Raw genomic sequence first — 18930 nt, forward strand, 5'->3', positions numbered from 1 at the left:
TTGAGAATTAGTCTCTAAAATTTATTTATTTGGTGTTTTTCTTTATAGTAGTGGGCTCATACAGTATTTGTCCTTTTGTTATTAACTAACTTCAATTAGCATAATGGTTTCCCTGTTCTTCTATGTTATACGATGTTTTTTGCTTTCTTGACCTTTTTAGGCACGCATAGTATCCAACTGTGTGTGTATCGTTTTTCTGTTGCTGGACATTTGCTCTTGCAGTTTTGTGCTATTATGAACTGTGCTGCAACAAACATGGAAGAGCATACATCCACTTTTGTTTTGTCTCTAATTTTTCTGTGGTGTATGCCCATTAGTGGTATTAATGGATCCAATAACAAGCGGGGACTCTGTTGACAGGCATTGCTGCTCTTTCACTTTAAGAAACTTGTATCTCCTCTTCTTTATGTTGAGAATTTCACTGTCAAGGAAGTGTGGGACATCCCTCTCTGTGGCCCTTCTCTGGTGGTTTCTGTGGAGCCCTTCTCGTGCTTGTTTTTTAATGGCCATCTTCTCCCTGTCTTAGTTTTTCGAAGAGTTCCAAACTCCAACCAAACCCACTGCCATTGAGTCAATGCTGACTCATAGCGGACCCTTGTGAGTTTCTGAGACCACAACTGTTGACAGAAGTAGAAAGCCCCGTCTTTCACCTGTGGAGCTTCTGGTGGTGGCTTCTAAGTGCTGACCGTGAGCATCACAGTCCAACGCAAAACCACTATACCACCAGGGCTCCTTTTTTGAGAGCTATATATTATCAAATATTTTGAAGGTACTGAGTTAGTTAATTGTGCCAGCCTGGCCGATAATCACATGTGGTGCTGGTTGAAAGGCGGAGGGATAAATGGGTGGTGAAGCCTCGCCTTTCTAGTTCTCGGGTCTCTTGTTTTGTGATGGTTGCATCGGGTGCAGTTGCCTTAGCAGTTCCCTGCTTCAGCTTGCAAGATTGACTTCCTACAAGACATCCCCAAGGAGAAGCCGCATGGATCTATCCCGATGCTACCCTGGGTGCTGGAGCAGCCATGTGGAGACCCCTGCCAGTGCTGAGATGCTTACACGTTCACTGACTCAGCTTTCCTCCTGCAGTCGGCATTATTGCCTCTGTTTTGTGAGGTGAAGGACTTTGTGAACTGGTGTTGGGTATGGGTTAATGTTGGACTTATGGGCTTGGGCAGTATTGGGTTGGGATGTTTTCGTGATGCACATTTTCTTTGCATAAAACTCTCTCTTATACATGAGTTGCTGTGGATTTGTTTCTCCAAAGTACCTAGATTAATACAGGTACTCTGTACGATGTTAGTTGATGGGAATTAAATTTCTGAGGGACTATGTGTCAAAGCTTCTCATCTATAAAAAATATAATTCCTAAATCATTAATGGTGCCACGAATCACCCAATTTTGCGGTTTGAGGTTTTCTGCCCTAAGTTAGTTAAACATGGAAAAGGATGGCGGGCGGGGGGAATACAATGCCCTCCCTTAAACTACCTCTCTGAAAAAAAACTTCACAGAAAGCCAAATGTGTTATAATAAAGGCCACACTCTTAATGTTTCGTACATCACAGCGTTTCTTCTGTATGTGACCTACATATTAGATCTTCTTCAAGGAGACATCCTTGGTTTGTAACAGTTTAAAGACATTGATTGTAACAGTTTCCCAGTCTAATATGTCACTTTCATAAATTTTGATTGTGCATCTAAGAACACCTACTCATCAATCGTCTATTTTGTCATTGAACATTTCACATTTATGGCAATAGTAAAAAAAACCTTTCTGAATATTTGGCACATTATCATTTTTTATCTGGTTGTTATAAAATGAAGTGAGAGCAATGCTGGCTATGATTGTTACGGTGGTGTGCCAACATGGCTGGACTATCATTCTCAGTGGTTTGGTAGTTATGCCATGATATAATATGGCAGCTATGTCATGATGTAGTTACTTTCCATTTTAATATCTGATATGGTCATCCTTCATTTTGGAATGATAATGGTTTTTGCATAATATCCTATTACTTGGAGCTTAACCGTATCAGTAGGTGACATGTGGGTATAAAATTATATAATAGACAGTTGCAATATTTTCTTCATTTAGCATGATATTACTTCTTCGTCCAGATGTGTGAGATTTTTGTTTTATGTTGAAGTATAATTCATACTGAAGGTTCTAGTTTTTAATCTTCATTCATAAGTCTTTTAATGTCTCTTTGAACACCTTATATTCTTGCAAAAGCTGGGCATTTAGTAAAGAATATGGAAGATTTATTGATGCACTTGAACTATGGTGCTGGTGAAGAATATGGAATGTGCCATGAATTGAAAGAAGGATGAACAAGTCTGTCTTGGAAGCAGTGCCATAAGAATGCCCCTTATAAGAGAAGATGGCAAAGACTTCTTTCGCTTCCTTTGGACAGCCTCTCTAGAGGGGAACAGTTCATAGAGAAAGATCTTGTTGAGGCAGAGGGCTATTGAAAAAGCAGAAGACCCTTAGTAAGATGAATTAACAAGTCAGTGGCTGCAAGAATAGTGTCAGATATAACCACAATTATGAGATGATGACTGAGTGGGCAGTGTTTCGTTCTGTATGGTTGCTTTTAGTCAGAACTGACTGACGTGACAGTGCATAATATCACAACAACATTAGAATTGCAGAGATTTTATGTGCTACACTATCTCGTTTGTTTCCAAATTTGACCATTTTAGACTCTACTCAATTTTGAGATAATCACTTAAATTTTGTTGTTGTTGTTTTTTGAAGGAGAAAGTTTATTTGTATTACGTGAGCTTTTTTTCTATAACCTCCATTAGTTTACTATTTCTTCAAGGTAACGAAATTTAATATTTACTTAAATAACAACAACAGTATACTCTTAAATTATTCATCCCAAAATGAATTTCTCTCTCGGTTAAGAAATTCCCATCTAGTAGTTGTGCCTTTATTTATAATTCTGGGGTTTTTTTTGAGATTATACATAGCTCTACACATAACAATTCAACAGTTGTAGGTGTACACTTTAGTGAGTGATTACATTCTTCATGTTGTATAAAGATTTTCACCCTTCTACATTGTTCCTCCGAAGGTACCTATCTTATCTTTTGAGTTTCTGTTGTCAATTTGATTCCGATAGAATCTTTAAAAATCGTATATAATGCACAAGGCAAAAGCTTTACTAGTTAACCTATTGTTTGATTTTAGAAAGAGTTCAGGGGATATTTTTGCTTTAAGGTTTAATGATATCTCAGGACAATAGGTTCAGGTGTTCATCCTGAAAGTCGGAAATCCATGAGAATTTGAAATACTCATGAAATACGCATTTTCCTCCTTATGATCAGGATTCTTCTATAGATCTTTGTTCAAAATGTTCAGTAATAAATATGAGTCTCATGGCACCATCCAATTCTTGTGTTCTCATACTAATGGAAGAGAGTTGCTAATGGAGGCTAGTAGGCTTACATTTGATATCCTTATGTTCCTTACTCTCCTTATTTCTTTGTTGTACCATGTAAATAAAGGTCAATTATTGTGCCTTAGATGACTGTGTGTGAACTTTTAAGAACCCAGGTGCGGTGCAGTGAAGTAGAGGTTAGGACAGGAGTACTAAACTTGTTTATTAGGCTATTCAACTGGGATGTTCCATGAAAACAGGACCCTCAACTTCCAAACAAGCAGCAGATCAGTATTAACTTTATTAGTGCTCATTTATAGTAGGCTTGATATTTGTAGGATAAAATCTAGGGAATTGACCTTTTATTTATCTTCTGCATGACAAGGGGTTCTAAATAGCTAAAACAATCATGGGGAAGAATAAATAGTCATATTTCCTTATTTCAAAACATAGTGTGAAGTATAAACCATAGTAATCAAATCAGTCTGGTATGTAACTATAGATGTGTAGCCTAATAAAAAAGACTTGAGAACCCAGAGTTAAGTACACACAACCATGGTCAATTACTTTTTGATCAGAGTGCCAAGTACATCCATTGGGGGGAAGATAAACACCCCATAATTGATGCCTGAACAATAAAAATGCTCACTTTCAAAGACATGATACTTACATTTCATACTATATATATGTGCTCTTAATCAGAGAGTAACCAAGACAAATGTAAAAAAGGATGAAGTCAAAAAGCAGAAGAGAATATTTCGAAGGACAATTGGAGAATTCCAAGTAAAATATTATAATGAAATGTCCACAGACTAGAGTTAGAAAGCCAAAAGGGACGAACATACTCAGCATATCTTAAACTGAAAGAACCAAAGAAAGAAATTTAATTCTTGAGTTGCAATATTGAAAGAATCTGGACAAGATATTGAATGGTACAGGAAGCATCAAAAGAAGACGAAAAGAATGCAGAGTCACTGTACCAAAGAGAACTGGTACATTCAACTGTTCCAGGAGGTTATATTATTACCATATCAGCATATTACCAAGAACTAATGGTGCTAAAGGAAGAAGTTCAAGCTGTACAGAAAGCATTAGCCAAAAGCAAGGCTCCAGGAATTGACAGATTGCCAATGGAACTGTTTCAACAAGTTGATGACGCACTTACTCAGTAATGCCAGGGGATAAGGAAGAATGAAGAAGTATTGATGTGCTTGAATTACGGTGCTGGGAAGAATATTGAATCTAGCATGGACTGCTAAAAGGATAAGCAAATGTGTCGTGGAAGAATGGCTGGAGAGCTCCTCAGACTCAAGGATGGGAAGACTTCACCTCACGTATTTTGGACATATTGCGAGGAGAGACCAGTTCCTGGAGGAGGACATCATGCTTGGTCAAATAGAGGGGCAGTAAAAGAGAGGAAGGCCCACAATGAGATGCGTTGACACAGTGGCTCCAACAATAGGCATATGCATAGGAACAATTGTGAGAATGGTGCTGGACTGGGCAGTGTTTCATTTTTTATGCATAGGGTAGTTATGGGTCAGAACCAACTTGATTGGCATCTGACAACAACATCTATAAACATGAAGTCAAAATTGATTGAGGATTTAAGAACAAAACTTTAAAAAGGTCTAGAAGAAAGTACACGGCATTGGATTGGCACCTAGTTTTTACCAATGGATTTCTAGATAAGGCACCCAAGGCATGAACTAGAAAAGAAAATATGTAACAAAATCCAACACTGGGTCACCAAGAACATTTAACAGCAAAGATGAAGACACAACCTATAGACTGATAGAGGATGTTGGGGAACCTTGTAATTGAAAAGGAATTAACATCTCACATAGTTGTTACAACGTGGATGAATTGTGAGACTAGTATGGTAAATGAACAAAGGTAGTTAAAAATGTCTACACATTATAGGATTGTATTTTGAGACTGGAATAGATAAATGTATATATTATAGAGAAAACATCTTGCTACAAAATAATATTAACCTTTATTAAACAAATATGTGAAGCTGTGTTTTTCCATGGTGTATTTTCTATCTAGGTCTATACACTTCTCAAAGTAATTTTTCTGTGTACTTAACCCTTCCCCAAAGATGTTTTGGCTCTTGGATGCCATGCTAATTTAATAGAACAAAGAGTTCTTGCACTGAGTAAGTACTTGAGTGGAGGTCCAATGTTCATCTGCTGCCCTAATACTAAACCTATAAATGTATGTATGTAGGTATATTTCCCCATCATCCGTTATAAATATATTTACATATGTACGTGCCTGTATTTGGACCTCTATAAATGCCCTTTGACTCCTGGATCTTTCCTCTATTTCCTTTTACTTTCCTCTTGTCCCACCATCATGCTCAGCCTTCATTTGTGTTTCAGTACTTTCTCTCAATTACATTGCCCTTGTTGAATCCCTCCCAGGCGTCTCACACCCTCCTTGCCACTAATTTTAGGTTACTTGTTGTTCCCTTGTCCCTGGGTCGGTCAACACCACCTTCTTACCCCAACATCCCCTTCTCCCATATACCCGCAGAACCATCGGTCCCATTGTTTTCTCCTCCACACTGTTCATCCGGCCTATCTTACCTAGGTAGACCTGCAGTGATAATAATATGCACAAAACAAACAAGTCATAGCAAGACAAAGCGACAAAAGAGAACACAACGATGACAATCAGGAAAACCAACGACCAAGGAAAATAAATTAATTAATAAAAAAAAAAAAAGATAAAAACCTGTAAATAGGTCAAGGTCTGGTTTTTGACCTCTAGGCTTGTCCTCCAGTCGAGTCCAATGGAGTGCCACGCTCTGGCCCCAAAGTGTATCCTTTGCACCCCCCTCTTGAGCTCCCTGCTTTGCTTCTCCGGTTGATCTGCCGCATGCCTTTAGTGTTTTGCCTCGGTAGGGTGGGGTCAGACTGGGCCAATCTCGACACTGTCTCCAGTGTGGTCCCCCGTAGGGCCATGGGTCAGCGAGGGGCATCGTGCCTCAGTGGGATCAGCCATATGGTCCACTCTGTGCATTCGCTGTCTAGAGCGCGGATATCGTCCTCCAGGTTTGGTGGCCAGGATAAGCTCCACTCTCTCCTCCCCCTTCATCTGCTCCCGTGTGCTCTGATCAGACATGTCCCTCTCCCTGAGCTGCAGCTTCAGTGCTGTCCTCTAAAGTAAATTATTCTGGGGGGAGGGCAGTTGTCCATGTAGCTGGGATTGGTGCCGAGCCCTCAGGCCTCTCCACTGGCTCCCCTCTCCATGCAGCCATGCTGCGTTTGCATCCCAGAACTCCATATATAAGTCTGGTCCCTCTTTCCCTGTAGAGATATAAATAAACAATACGCCTCTCCATTCAGTGTGTTAGTGCCCGCTACATATTTCTATCCCCCCCTCCCCATTTTAGTTGGCTATCATATGGACCCCTGGATTTGGTCTGGTCCCTGCCATACTACCTGGACCTCGCCCCTGGAATGTTTGTATAAAGTAGCTTTTTCCTGTGCGCCTTTCGCATTTCTTCTTTTTTTTATAAACTTACACCTCAGAGGACTCATGTTGTACTTGTCCTTTTGCACTTGGCTTACTTCAGTTAGCATAATTTCCTTCAATTCTTCGTGTGAGGCAATGTGCTTCATGTGTTCATCACTGATTTTTAGGCATGCATTGTACTCCATTGTATGTATGTGCCACAGTTTTTTAATCCATTCGTCCATTGCAGAAATTTGGGTTGTTTCCAACTCCTTGCAATTGTGAACTGTGCCAGGATGAACATTGGAGCACAGATGTCTGGCTGTGGTTTGTTTCTTGCCTCTTCTGGGTATGTGCCCAGTTGGGGGATTGCTGTGTGGTATGGTAGCTCAATTGCCATCTATTTTAGAAATCGACAAATCGATTTCTATAGTGCCTGTACATACCTACAGGTCCACCAGCAGGGGATGAGAAAGCAAATGTTTTGAGAATGATGATGGTAACAAATGTACGAATGTGCTTGACACAATGGATGGATGGATGGATTGTTATGAGTTGTATGAGCCCCCAATAAAATAATTTAAAAATAAAAAATAAGCGGTACCCTAACAACACTGTGACAAATGTATTACTCAGATTACTTACTGATCTGCAGTTGATTGCACACATGCCTCAAAGATGTTTTATTTGGAATAAACTTGTGTCTGTATGAAAAGGAACCTTAGTAGCAATTCTCTTCTACCAACTCTTGTATACAGAAAAATATATTAGTGCTTGCCTAAGACTGAGTTGTATAGGAGTGCGAAGGGGAAACTGAGGGACTCAGTTATATTTTCTTTTCGTTTCTTAAATACAATAAACAGCTACAATGTTGTCTGGTTATCCGCGAATCTGAAGTCCTTATGCATCTCTTTCTGCTCTGTATTCTCTCTCTTGGTGCTGTCATGATACCTTCCTTCCTTGTGCATTCAAGTACTTAGTCGGAATGTTTCTAATATTCTGTGGAATATTACATGTGGTATCTTTTTTAGCCTGGGATAAAGATTGGTTACTCCAGATCAAATATGCAGTTGCCTTCTGCTGATGGCTTAATGATATTTTAAATCTGGAATCTCTTTACGTTCAATTTTTACTTGCACTTCAGAAAAACTTTAGTTAGGACTAATTTGGGATGGTGGTGATAAGAGCTAGGATGTCTGCTCATACATTTTCTTCTCAGAATTTTACAATTTTCCTTTTCACATTTAGGTTATTGATTCATTTCACATTGGTTTTTCTGTAAGGTGTGTCCTCTTATTGTTCAAAACCCCTCCAAAACTAACAAACCTCTATAAAATTCTCCATCCAACAATGATGGATTATATCTTAACCTCAAGCCACATGGAACATTCAAGAAAAACCACACGTTAGACCAGAAAAAAACCTCTAATTAAAAAAAACAAAATTATAAAAAGCCTGTTCTTTTTTATAATAGTTTTATTGACACTTCTTCCACATATCATACAATTGAATAGTTCAATCATATCATGGAGAGCTGTACAGTCATTACCACAATCAATTTTAACACATTTTCTCCGTTGTAGTGATAATTAGTGTAATTATTAATTTATTGTTCTAAATCATGGCAAAAATATACACAACAAAAATCCTCCAATTCAACCCCTTCTACATGTATATTTTAGTTCCATTGATTACTCTCGTTGTACAACTATTATTGATATCCTTTTCTAGATTATTCCAACACCATTAACATGAATTCAATGCCCCCTAATCAAATACCTCCTCCTTCATACATGGTAGGCATTGATCAACTTTGGATTTTTTTTTTAGTAGTTTTCTTGATAAGAAAATACTTGTCCATTGTTAAGTCCCTTTTAGATAGCTGTATGTATATGATCAACAATCAGTTCTAGTGCTCTCTCCTCCTCCTTGCATTCATTGCTTGCTCTCCCACCCTCTTCTCCCCCCACAAACCCTGATAAATTATTGCATCAGTTATTGTCTCTATTCATCCATTCCTTCTGTGTTTCATAGAGTGGGAAACCTAACATAAATAATAAAAAACAATGTAGTAATAACAGTAATATGAACATAATAATAAAAATAAAATGTAAGAAAGAAAAGATCACAACAATATTTTATTTTATTTTTCACAACAATATTTTAAAAGTCGGAGAAGAAATTTCCTAATGGAACAAATGCGAAATATTTAAGCCTAGAGCAAATTTAGGTTAGGTCAAGAGGTAGGTTGACCGGCCAGTTATACCATAATTTGATCCACCTTAATCAAGTTTACAGTAATCTGTCTGATAGTAAAATTGTTCAGGTCCTACGCCTATGGGCAGAGAGGATCTGCCAGAGGTTTAATTTAGTTAGATACTCTGAAGGTGGATTTGGGGCTTCCACTATCATACATAGTGTGTTGACAATTTAAGCTCCGATAACTTTTCGCTTCATCATACAGTATTTGGATTTCATTTTTGAATTATACAGGCTGGTGTCTTTCTTCATGACGCCTCACTTCGATTTTGCTTGTTTGAGTATAAGCCTTTAAGATCCCAGATACTAGTTTTTTAATCGTTTTATTAGGGGCTCATACAACTCTTATCACAATCCATACATCAGTTGTGTAAAGCACATTTATACATTCATTGCCCTCATCATTCTCAAAACATTTGTTCTCCACTTAAGCCCCCGGCATCAAGTCCTCATTTCCCCCCGTCACTTCCCGCTCCCTCCTCCCTCATGAACCCTTGATAATTTATAAATTTTTATTTTGTCATATCTTGCCCTGTCTGATGTCTCCTTTCACCCACTTTTCTGTTTTCCATCCCCTTGGGAGGAGGTCACATGTAGGTCCTTGTAATCCCAGATACTATTTTAATTGCTTGCCTGTTTTTCAACTACATTAAAGTTAAATCAAGAACCAATAAAGCATAATTTTAGAAAACCAGAAATACATGTAAATTTAACAAAATTTTTATAAACAATTTGTCAAAGATGAAGTCAAAAGGGAATTTGAAAATATTTATTAAAAGAGGAGAAATTTTTCAACTACCTGACCTTTCATCTTGAGATACTTCAAAGATCAGCGTTAACCCCTAGAAAGCAAAAGGAAGGAAATAATAAAAACTGGAGCAAAATTTTATATAAGAGATCAAAAAGGAGAGGAAATCATTAAAACCCTCAAGTTGATTCATTGAAAAGATCAATGAAATTGACAGACTTTTAGACTGACTGATTAAGGAAGTTTAAGATTACTATTGAATGAAAGAGTACTGACCTTACAGAAACAAAAAGGATTATAAAGGGGCTGTGAGCAATTGTATACCAAGAAATTAGATAGTTCCTTTTCATAACAATATTTTTTCTGTTATTAATCAATAGAATACCTGTATCATGCAAAAGAATCACCATTAAATAATTACGTAGTTTTAATTTGTGCTTCATGTCCTTACTCATTTTTTTATTGTTACTTATTTTGTGACTTGCTAATTATTGCTTAACATGTATTTTTAAAATCTGGATAGGAAACTGCTTAAGTTTTGGTTTTGTTTCTTAAAATTAGTTTTGTTCTTTAACATTTTATGCTGTCAAGGATTTTATAAAGCATCCATTTCCTTTTTATATTTTAATAAAATTGTGTTGAAATTATTCTGCACAGAAGAAAGTTGATATTTGTATTTTAAATTGAAAAACTCATTTTGGTTCTAAGAATAGTTGGTGAGAGTTGTGCTAAAATAGTTCATAAGTAGAGATGCTTTATATAAAATAGAATAAATTTGGGGTCAATGGACAGAATTTATATGAAACTGGATAAGAAAAAATTAGATCTTAAATTTTACACACTCACTAAAATGTATCATCTCCATCCCTCACCCCCCATTATGACTACAGAAACTAAACCATGGAACTATTCATACTACCTGTGTTTGTTAACAACAGGAATAAAATATTTTTCCATATTCCTATTGCTTCCAATATCTCTAAATTATTTTTGTCATAAAAATGTATAGGTATTGCTGTTGCTACCACTTTTATACTTTGGCCTTGCAGAGTTACTGTGAGTTGAAATAGAATCTTGTAGTTGTGTGTTACATTACTATATTGCAAATTTGTTTTCATTTTAGTAGCAGTTTCTATAGAATTAATTCATTTATAATCCCATTTCTTTTTTGTTAAAAACATTAAGAAAGAGGCTTTATAATTTTCTCTGTACTCCCAAAGACATCAATGGCAAATAGGAAATTTAGAACCCTAATTTAGAAACATTAAATGAGCATTCTCATATCTAACTTACCTTTTTAATTTTCATTAGGTGTTGGCAATAGCAATGAAGGTGGAAGAGGAAAGGCTGGTGCAAAACTTTTTCAAGATTTTCAGATGTTAAGTAGAATCTGGACTCATCCATGGTGTTTGCAGCTAGATTACATCAGCAAAGAGAATAAGGTAAGTCAAATAACTTAATACAAAAAGGATGTGAGGCAGGTGGAGAACAATCAAATTCCCTAATAGCCCATTGGCAAACCCTTCGAGAGATAATGCTGCCTTCACCCTCCAACCTTTATTTTATTTCAACGCCAACTGTCTCTCCAAGCCATTCTACTTCTCTGCTGGGTTTGATCATCTTTTGTAATGGCCACATCAAAATCAGACAATGTGCATGCTTATGGGGTTCATATAAGGGAAGCTAACAGTTTACAATTCAGGATGAGAAATATTTGGATTACAGTTCTTTATTCTGCAGTTCTCTGCTCAGCACATCCTACAACAGGGATGCTCAAACTTTTTAAACGGGGTCAGTTCACTGTCCCTCAGACCGTTGCAGGGCCGGACTATAGTTTAAAAAAAAGAACTATGAACAAATTCCTATGCACACTGCACATATCTTATTTTGAAGTAGGACAGGGAGCGGTGGCAAAAACACCCGGCAGGCCAGATAAATGTCCTCAGTGGGCTGCATGTGGCCCACGGGCCATAGTTTGAGGACCCCTGCCCTACAGGCATGCCCTTCTCTGATCCTTAGCCTCTCACCCAAGCAGCTCCTTGCTCTCTTGTTGTCCTTTGGTCATTGTTGCAAAGCTCCTTTATCACTGCTGTTAAATGCCAAGAAAGGACTATAATAAAAAGTGAGCCCCTACCTGAACCACTCAGCTTTATTTATTCCATGGGCCAGAAATCTCACCACTACTTGTGCTATGGCCATTGGTTCTATTTCCACACCTCTCTCTATTGCTTTGTTCTTCCTTGATGATAGTGAGATCCCCCATTTCTGTGTTTCAGATGGTTCATTTTATATCTATCAAGATGGCAAAACTGACCGATCACTTTAGAGTTCCATACACCTTATTTGCACATTTTCACTTAGTCATTTGGTAGAAGTTACAAAGACTAGGTCTAGAAAAGCCATAGCAAGTAATCTAGGGTACTGCACCTGAAATTGTCTAAAAGTTATCTGTTAGAAGCAGAATAACAATTGGATAAGAGTTTCAGTATATTCAAATTGTTTTGTGATACAATAACTCACTTTATTTTTAATTAGTTTTTGTATATCTTAATGTATTATGATTTTAAAAGAAGTACTACATTTAATCTTTTACTGGACCTATTAGATTAAAAAAATATTTTAGCCTAATAGAAATGTGTTAAAATAGTTCGGAGGTCTCATATAGTACTCACCTAGCTAGTTTCTAGTGTTAATATTTTGTAAAGCAATAATTAAAATGATAAAATTAGGAAATTAACATTTTAAAATTATGATTAACAGCATAATTTATTTGGATTTCATTAATTTTCCTAATAGGGCCCATTTTCTGTTTAATAATTTAATACAGAATCTCACACTATGTTTAATTATCCTGTCATGTCTTTTTTCTATGGTAGTCTGTGTTATTCCTTTAGTCCTTATCTCATGCTAATTAATTTATTTTGTAAGTGAAATAAGCATATCAGTATAATTTCTAATAAAATTGAATATAAATTAAAATTTAAATATATTAGGCTTCCAACATAAGTTAAAATAAATTATTAAAGCCTTCATCTTTTTCTCCTAGGGATATTTTGATGAAGACAGTATGGATGAATTCATAGCTTCAGATTCGGATGAAACTTCGATGAGTTTAAGCTCTGATGATTATACAAAGTAAATTGAATTAATTTGACACATTTAAAATCCTTACTTGCTGATTGTCCCCCTAGTAAATGGCAGTTGTATTTTTACTGTGCTTTTATAAAAGTCTCAATTTTTTTAGGAAAAAGAAAACAAAGGGGAAAAAAGGGAAAAAAGATAGTTCAAGTGGAAGTGGCAGTGATAATGATGTTGAAGTGATTAAAGTGTGGAATTCAAGATCTCGAGGTGGTGGTGAAGGAAATGTGGATGAAACAGGAACCAACCCCTCAGTTTCTTTAAAGTTGGACGAAAGTAAGTCTAATGAATGGTGCCTGTATCATGGAACATTGGTTCAGACATTATCATATTATTTGTGTCTTATCAGTCATTTATTATTAGTTAGCTTAAAGGAATTTCTTCCTCATTGTCTGTAAGACTCTAGGATAATCAGGTACACATAATTGGAAAAAATATGAGTATTCAATTATAGGTAAAAAATTTTATGCTTCCTGATATTTGAGGAGGATAGATAAATGGAAATGGTACTATTTATTTACATGTATATACTTTAACTATGTATTGTTTTCATTGCATATGTTAGCTAAATTAATTTTTGGAACAGCTTTGCAATGTTGTTAATGTCTTTATTTTTTATAAGTGAAGGTCATGAAACTTTGCATTGCAGAATATTGAATGATACAGGAAGCATCAAAAGATGATAGAATGAATGTACAGAATAACTGTACCCCCTGGAACAAAACCCCAAACTAATCGCCAGTTAACCATTTCAAAAGGTAGCATATGAACAAGAACCAATGGCACTGAACGAAGATGGCCAAGCTGCACTGAAGCCATTAGCTTAAAGCAAGGCTCCAAGAATTGATGGACTACCACTTTAAATGTTTGAATGAGCACTGGAAGCACTCACTCACTCATTTATGCCAGGAAATTTGCAACTCAACAAGTTGGCCAACTGACTATTAGAGATTCATTTATACTAATTCCAAAAAACGGTGATCCAACAGATGCTCAAATTATAGAAATCATTAATATAACATGCCAGTAAAATTTTGCTTCATATCATCCAACAACAGTTGTAGCAGTACATTGACAGAGGTTCAGTCTGGATTCTGAAAAGGACATAGAACAAGGAATATCATTGTTGATGTCAGATGGATGTTAGCTAAAATAGAGAATACCAGATAGCTGTTCACTTGTGTTTAATTGACTATGCAAAGGCATTCAAGTGGATAGCCTGGAGAAGAATGGTAATTCCAGAACACTTCTTTATGCTGTTTCGAAACTTGTATCAAGTTGATCTTGGATCAAGAGGCTGTTGTGCAAACAGAACAACATAGGTATGAGATTCTGTGCTCAACCATGCCTTAGCATTGCCTAAAATAATGTTAGTGTAAGTAGAGTTATTTTAAAGCCCATGGTGATAATTTATGATATAGTATAATAAAATGACAGTGATAGCCCTAAAATTGAACCAGAGACTTACAGAAATGATGTTTATATAATCAGTTGATTGTAGCCCCTAATACAAGAACAGTTATTTCATACTACATGGTACTCATCCTTATGAAGAAATACTGAAGACATGGGTGCTACAGGAAAGTGTAGTGAAGAAACCAGATCATGAACAATAAGATCTAGAATCTTGAAGGTTTGTCTCAAAGCTAGCAGCCATCTCAGTGAGTCAGCTAAGCCAACACGGAAGAAGCACATCAGGTTATGTGGTCAAAAGATAGCTAGTAATAAGATCCAAACCTGGAAAAGGGAAGGATACCAGTGTCTGAATCATTAATACCCAGTTTGTGGAAAGTTATGGGTGATCATGGTAGCCCAAAATTGATTTGCAGAGCCGCCGTGTATGATGAGCCTCAAGGCATATAAGCTAGGAAAGCCAACAGCCTAAATATAAAAGAGCTTTGTAAGGTGGATTTTAACAACTGTACTTAGATTAGAACGTAACATCTCGTAGTTTGACCCTTTTATGGACCCATTCTTAAAATATCCTTGAGAAGAATGAGAAGTTCACAGCACCTCATTGTGCTCATGCAGAATTTGTTCATGGAGCAAGAGGTTGTTGTGCAGCCAAAACAAGGCAATAAAATCAGGAAAGATATGTGTCAGGTTTGTATCCTTTCACCATACTTATTCAGTCTTTATGCTCAACAAATAATCATAGAAGCTAAATTATATGAAGAAAAATGCTGCATTACTATTACAGGAAGGCTTATTTACAACCTGTGATATGCAGATGATAGAAACTTGTTTATGGAAAATGAGAAGGACTAAAAGCACTTGATGAAGATAAAAAATTGAAGCCTTCAGTATAGATTATAATTCAATGTAATGAAAACCAGAATCTTCAGAACTGGAGCAATGATTGTCACAGATTTCATCTTGCTAGAGTCCAAAGTGCAGGTTTATGGAAGCAGCAGTCATGAGATCAAATGATGCATTGTATTAAGTGAATCTGCTGCACGAGACCTCTTTAAAGTGTTGAAAAGCAAGGATGTTACTTTGAGGACTAAAGTGCACCTGACCCAAGCCATGGGATTTTCAGTGTTCTCCCATGCTTAGGAAAGTTAGACATTGTGTAACAGCCTGAAGAAAATTGCTGTACTTGAACTATGGTGTTGATGGTAAATATGAAAGTACCATGGATTGCCAAAAGAACAAGTACAACCAGAATACTCCTTGGAGGGAAGGATGGAGGAGAGACTTTGTCTCATGCTCATTGGACATATAGTCAGGAGAGATCAGTCCCCAGAGAAGCACATCATGCTTAGTAAAGTGGAGGAGCAGTGGAAAAAGAGGAAAACCCTCGGAAAGTTGTATTCACACAATAATTGAAACCGTGGGTTTAAATATAACAGCAATTGTGAGGATGGCGCAGGCCTGGGAAATGCTTTGTTGTTGTTGTTGTTGTTGTACATAGGGTCACTATGAGTCGGAACCAACTTGATGGCCCTTGACAGTACATGACATTAGGACTCTTGATGGGATAGTAGGGTGTGTGTTGGCCTACTAACCACAACACTTTAAGAAAAAGGCTGCTTCCCCAGAGAAGGAGAAAACTGTGTTCGTGTAAAGATTTTTAGCCTTTGAAGCTCACAGGGAGAGTTCCACTCTTACAGGGTTGCTATGTGTCAACTCAATGACAATTCGTTTTTTAAGAATACTTGACATAAATAATGGTTTCTCATGGTTGTGACAGGATCCCTGGTGGTGTAGTGGTTATATGTTGGGCTGTGATGTGCATGGTTGGCAGTTTGAAACTATTAGCAGCTCCATGGGAGAAAGATTGGGCTTTCTACTCCTATTACCAGTTACAGTCTTGGGAACCCACAGAGGGGCCACTATGAGTTAGCATTGACTGATGGCAGTGATTTTGGGGTTTGCAGGGTTATGAATAGAGGGTGGGGGCAGAGGCAGCTGATAATGACTATAGAAAATGTTCTAAAATTGATTGTAGTGATCTACAACTCTTTAATATATATAAACCATTGAATTGTGTGATATGTTATATGTTAAAATGGTTTTTAAAAGGATGTATGACATAAATACACTATCAAGCATAACTGAAAACATACAGACAACAAATTAGATGACTATGACATCCTTAAAGATTTCATCATAAGAATAGAAAGCCCATAGACTGGGGGTAAATTTTGGTGATGATATATTGGACCAGAGACTAATCGTTTCAGTTTATAAAAAGGTTTAACACAAAATCTCAACAAATACAAGTTGAGATTAGTCAAGAAAAATATAAGTAATCACATTTTTAAATGGGTACTGATAATCTTCACCAAAGACGATACAGGCAACCAACAAACGTATGAAAAAATGTTCACAATCTTTATCCAAACACTCCAAACCAAACTCGCTGCCATCAAGTCAAGTCCGACTCATTGTGGCCATGTAGGACACAGTAGAACTGCCCCTTTGGATTTCTGAGGCTGTAAATCTTGATGGAAGCAGAAAGCCTCATGTGTCAGTCTGGGTAGACTAGAGAAACAAATCCGGGACAGTCATATGTAAGCAGTATGGTACCGTTTATATTTAGTTTAAAACATGCAAAAATAACATTCTATTTAGGGACACACTTGTGTAAAATGTGTGGAGAAAGCACAGAAATGGTAAATACATAATTTAGGGAGTTCGTTACCTCATGTAAAGGAGGGAGGAAAAGAAGAGCATGGGACTAGATAGGAATGCATTAAGCTTCAGCTCCAGTAGAAACATCTAGCAGTGTTAAACTTTGTTGAAGATGACTGGCAGCACGACTGCTCATTATGTTAATTTTTCTGAATACTTAGATATATTCAAATACAGAATTCCTTACATCGATAAATATTTGAAACAAAGTATTTGAACTCTAAATTTTCAGTATGTTTAGTTTGTTATTTTTATTCTGTTTATATTTAGATCCTTTAGACTGCTTTGTGTTCTTAAAATTTTTACATTGAAATTTTATGGGATAAAGCTAAAAATTATTTGATTTCAAAATTAAAATTTTGGGGTTTTCCATAATGTAGATGTTTCCTGCCTCCCAATCCAGTAGATTTGTCAACCAAGTTAATGTGGATCTGTCTTTGTCTCTCTGTCTTTACTCTCTACTCTCCCTCTTTTTCTTTCTTCCCTCCCTCATTTCTTTATTCCAAGGGCCTCTTTCCTTTCTGTTATATGTTTGTACATGTATATGTATGTATACATACACACCACAACCCCTCCCTATCCCCATGATTTGGTTTTTCCTTAGTTGGTCTATTTCTGTTTCTTTTGGTCCTTCTTTTAGTCTTGCATTCTTGGAGTCTTTCAGTTTCTTTCCATACTTACCTACTTAATTATGTTGCTTTTTTTTTTTTTTTAGGTAAAGCTGCTTCCTCTTCTAATCCAAGCAGCCCAGCCCCTGACTGGTACAAAGATTTTGTTACCGATGCTGATGCTGAGGTCTTAGAGCACTCTGGGAAAATGGTACTTCTCTTCGAAATTCTCCGAATGGCAGAGGAAATTGGAGATAAAGTGTAAGCTGCTTTCTATTTTTATTATATTAATGAACCCTTGAATAACCTTTCTGTTAAACAGTTGTTTTTTAACTTTTAAAAGATGCAGTTACTTGGCTAGAATAGGGATAGGTAATACAAGCAGCTGTCTTTAAAGCCACTAATATTGACTAATTATTTAGGTTATTTTTTCAATGATGTTTTCACTTTCCAGTTATTGCAGCTTAAACTTATTTCCTTGACTCAAGCATCTAATGAATATCTATACTTTAAAAAGCTTGTGGAAAATTGGAATTGAAAGATACTGAAAAGTTTCCACAAACTTTTTAACCCCTCTCATACTTCTCCATCTTCCTGATTGTTTCCAGACCATTCAGTGTTTATTCTATCCAGCCACTTGATTGAAATTCCTTTCCTTAAGTGATCGTCGAATTCCTAAATCTAGTGGATCCCTTTCAGTCTAGCCTTTCTTCAAAATAGTAGTTAGAATGTGGATTAATTGTACTGAAGTAATTAGTAATATTAAGAGTTTGTGTTTTCCAAGTACAGAAACTGTTAACATCTTAATTTTTATTTAGTATTAGTTGAGTGGGACTTTTTTATTCTGGGAAAGATAAACTATTGAAGGATCAAGGCTTAGGCTTCAGTCATTTAAATTTAGCACTATAAGTCAGTGCTTTTACTTACCATTATCTTAAGCATAGGTAAGTGGAGACAGTAGTTCTCTAACAGGAAATTATACAATAGAAAATGCATATGTGGTCAGTTTTTAACAGTCATTTCATGTCTTGAAGAATCTTCTAGAAACATAGTACCTAATGCAGCTTTCAGAAATAAAAGAAGCACACTTCTCATAATCCGTTGTATACTGATTGACATTTCTCATAATAAGGGAGACGTCGGACAGGGCAAGATATGACAAAATACCCATTTATAAACTATCAAGGGCTCAGG

The 18930-nt window shown here is 36.6% G+C and overlaps 1 protein-coding gene across 1 annotated transcript in view; it reads left to right on the forward strand.

Moving 5' to 3' along the window:
• The window catches only part of ATRX (ATRX chromatin remodeler), a 256653-nt gene that overhangs the window by 158358 nt on the left and 79365 nt on the right, over nt 1–18930 (forward strand). The window contains exons 23-26 of the mRNA XM_004715899.4: nt 11165–11295; nt 12900–12988; nt 13098–13267; nt 17844–17997. Of these exons, the coding sequence (XP_004715956.2) occupies nt 11165–11295; nt 12900–12988; nt 13098–13267; nt 17844–17997 (544 nt within the window). The remainder of the gene's footprint in view (nt 1–11164; nt 11296–12899; nt 12989–13097; nt 13268–17843; nt 17998–18930) is intronic.

The sequence above is a fragment of the Echinops telfairi genome, unplaced genomic scaffold, assembly GCF_000313985.2.
Source record: "Echinops telfairi isolate 266 unplaced genomic scaffold, ASM31398v2 ScPeMD7_34;HRSCAF=130, whole genome shotgun sequence".
Classification (NCBI taxonomy): Eukaryota; Metazoa; Chordata; class Mammalia; order Afrosoricida; family Tenrecidae; genus Echinops; species Echinops telfairi.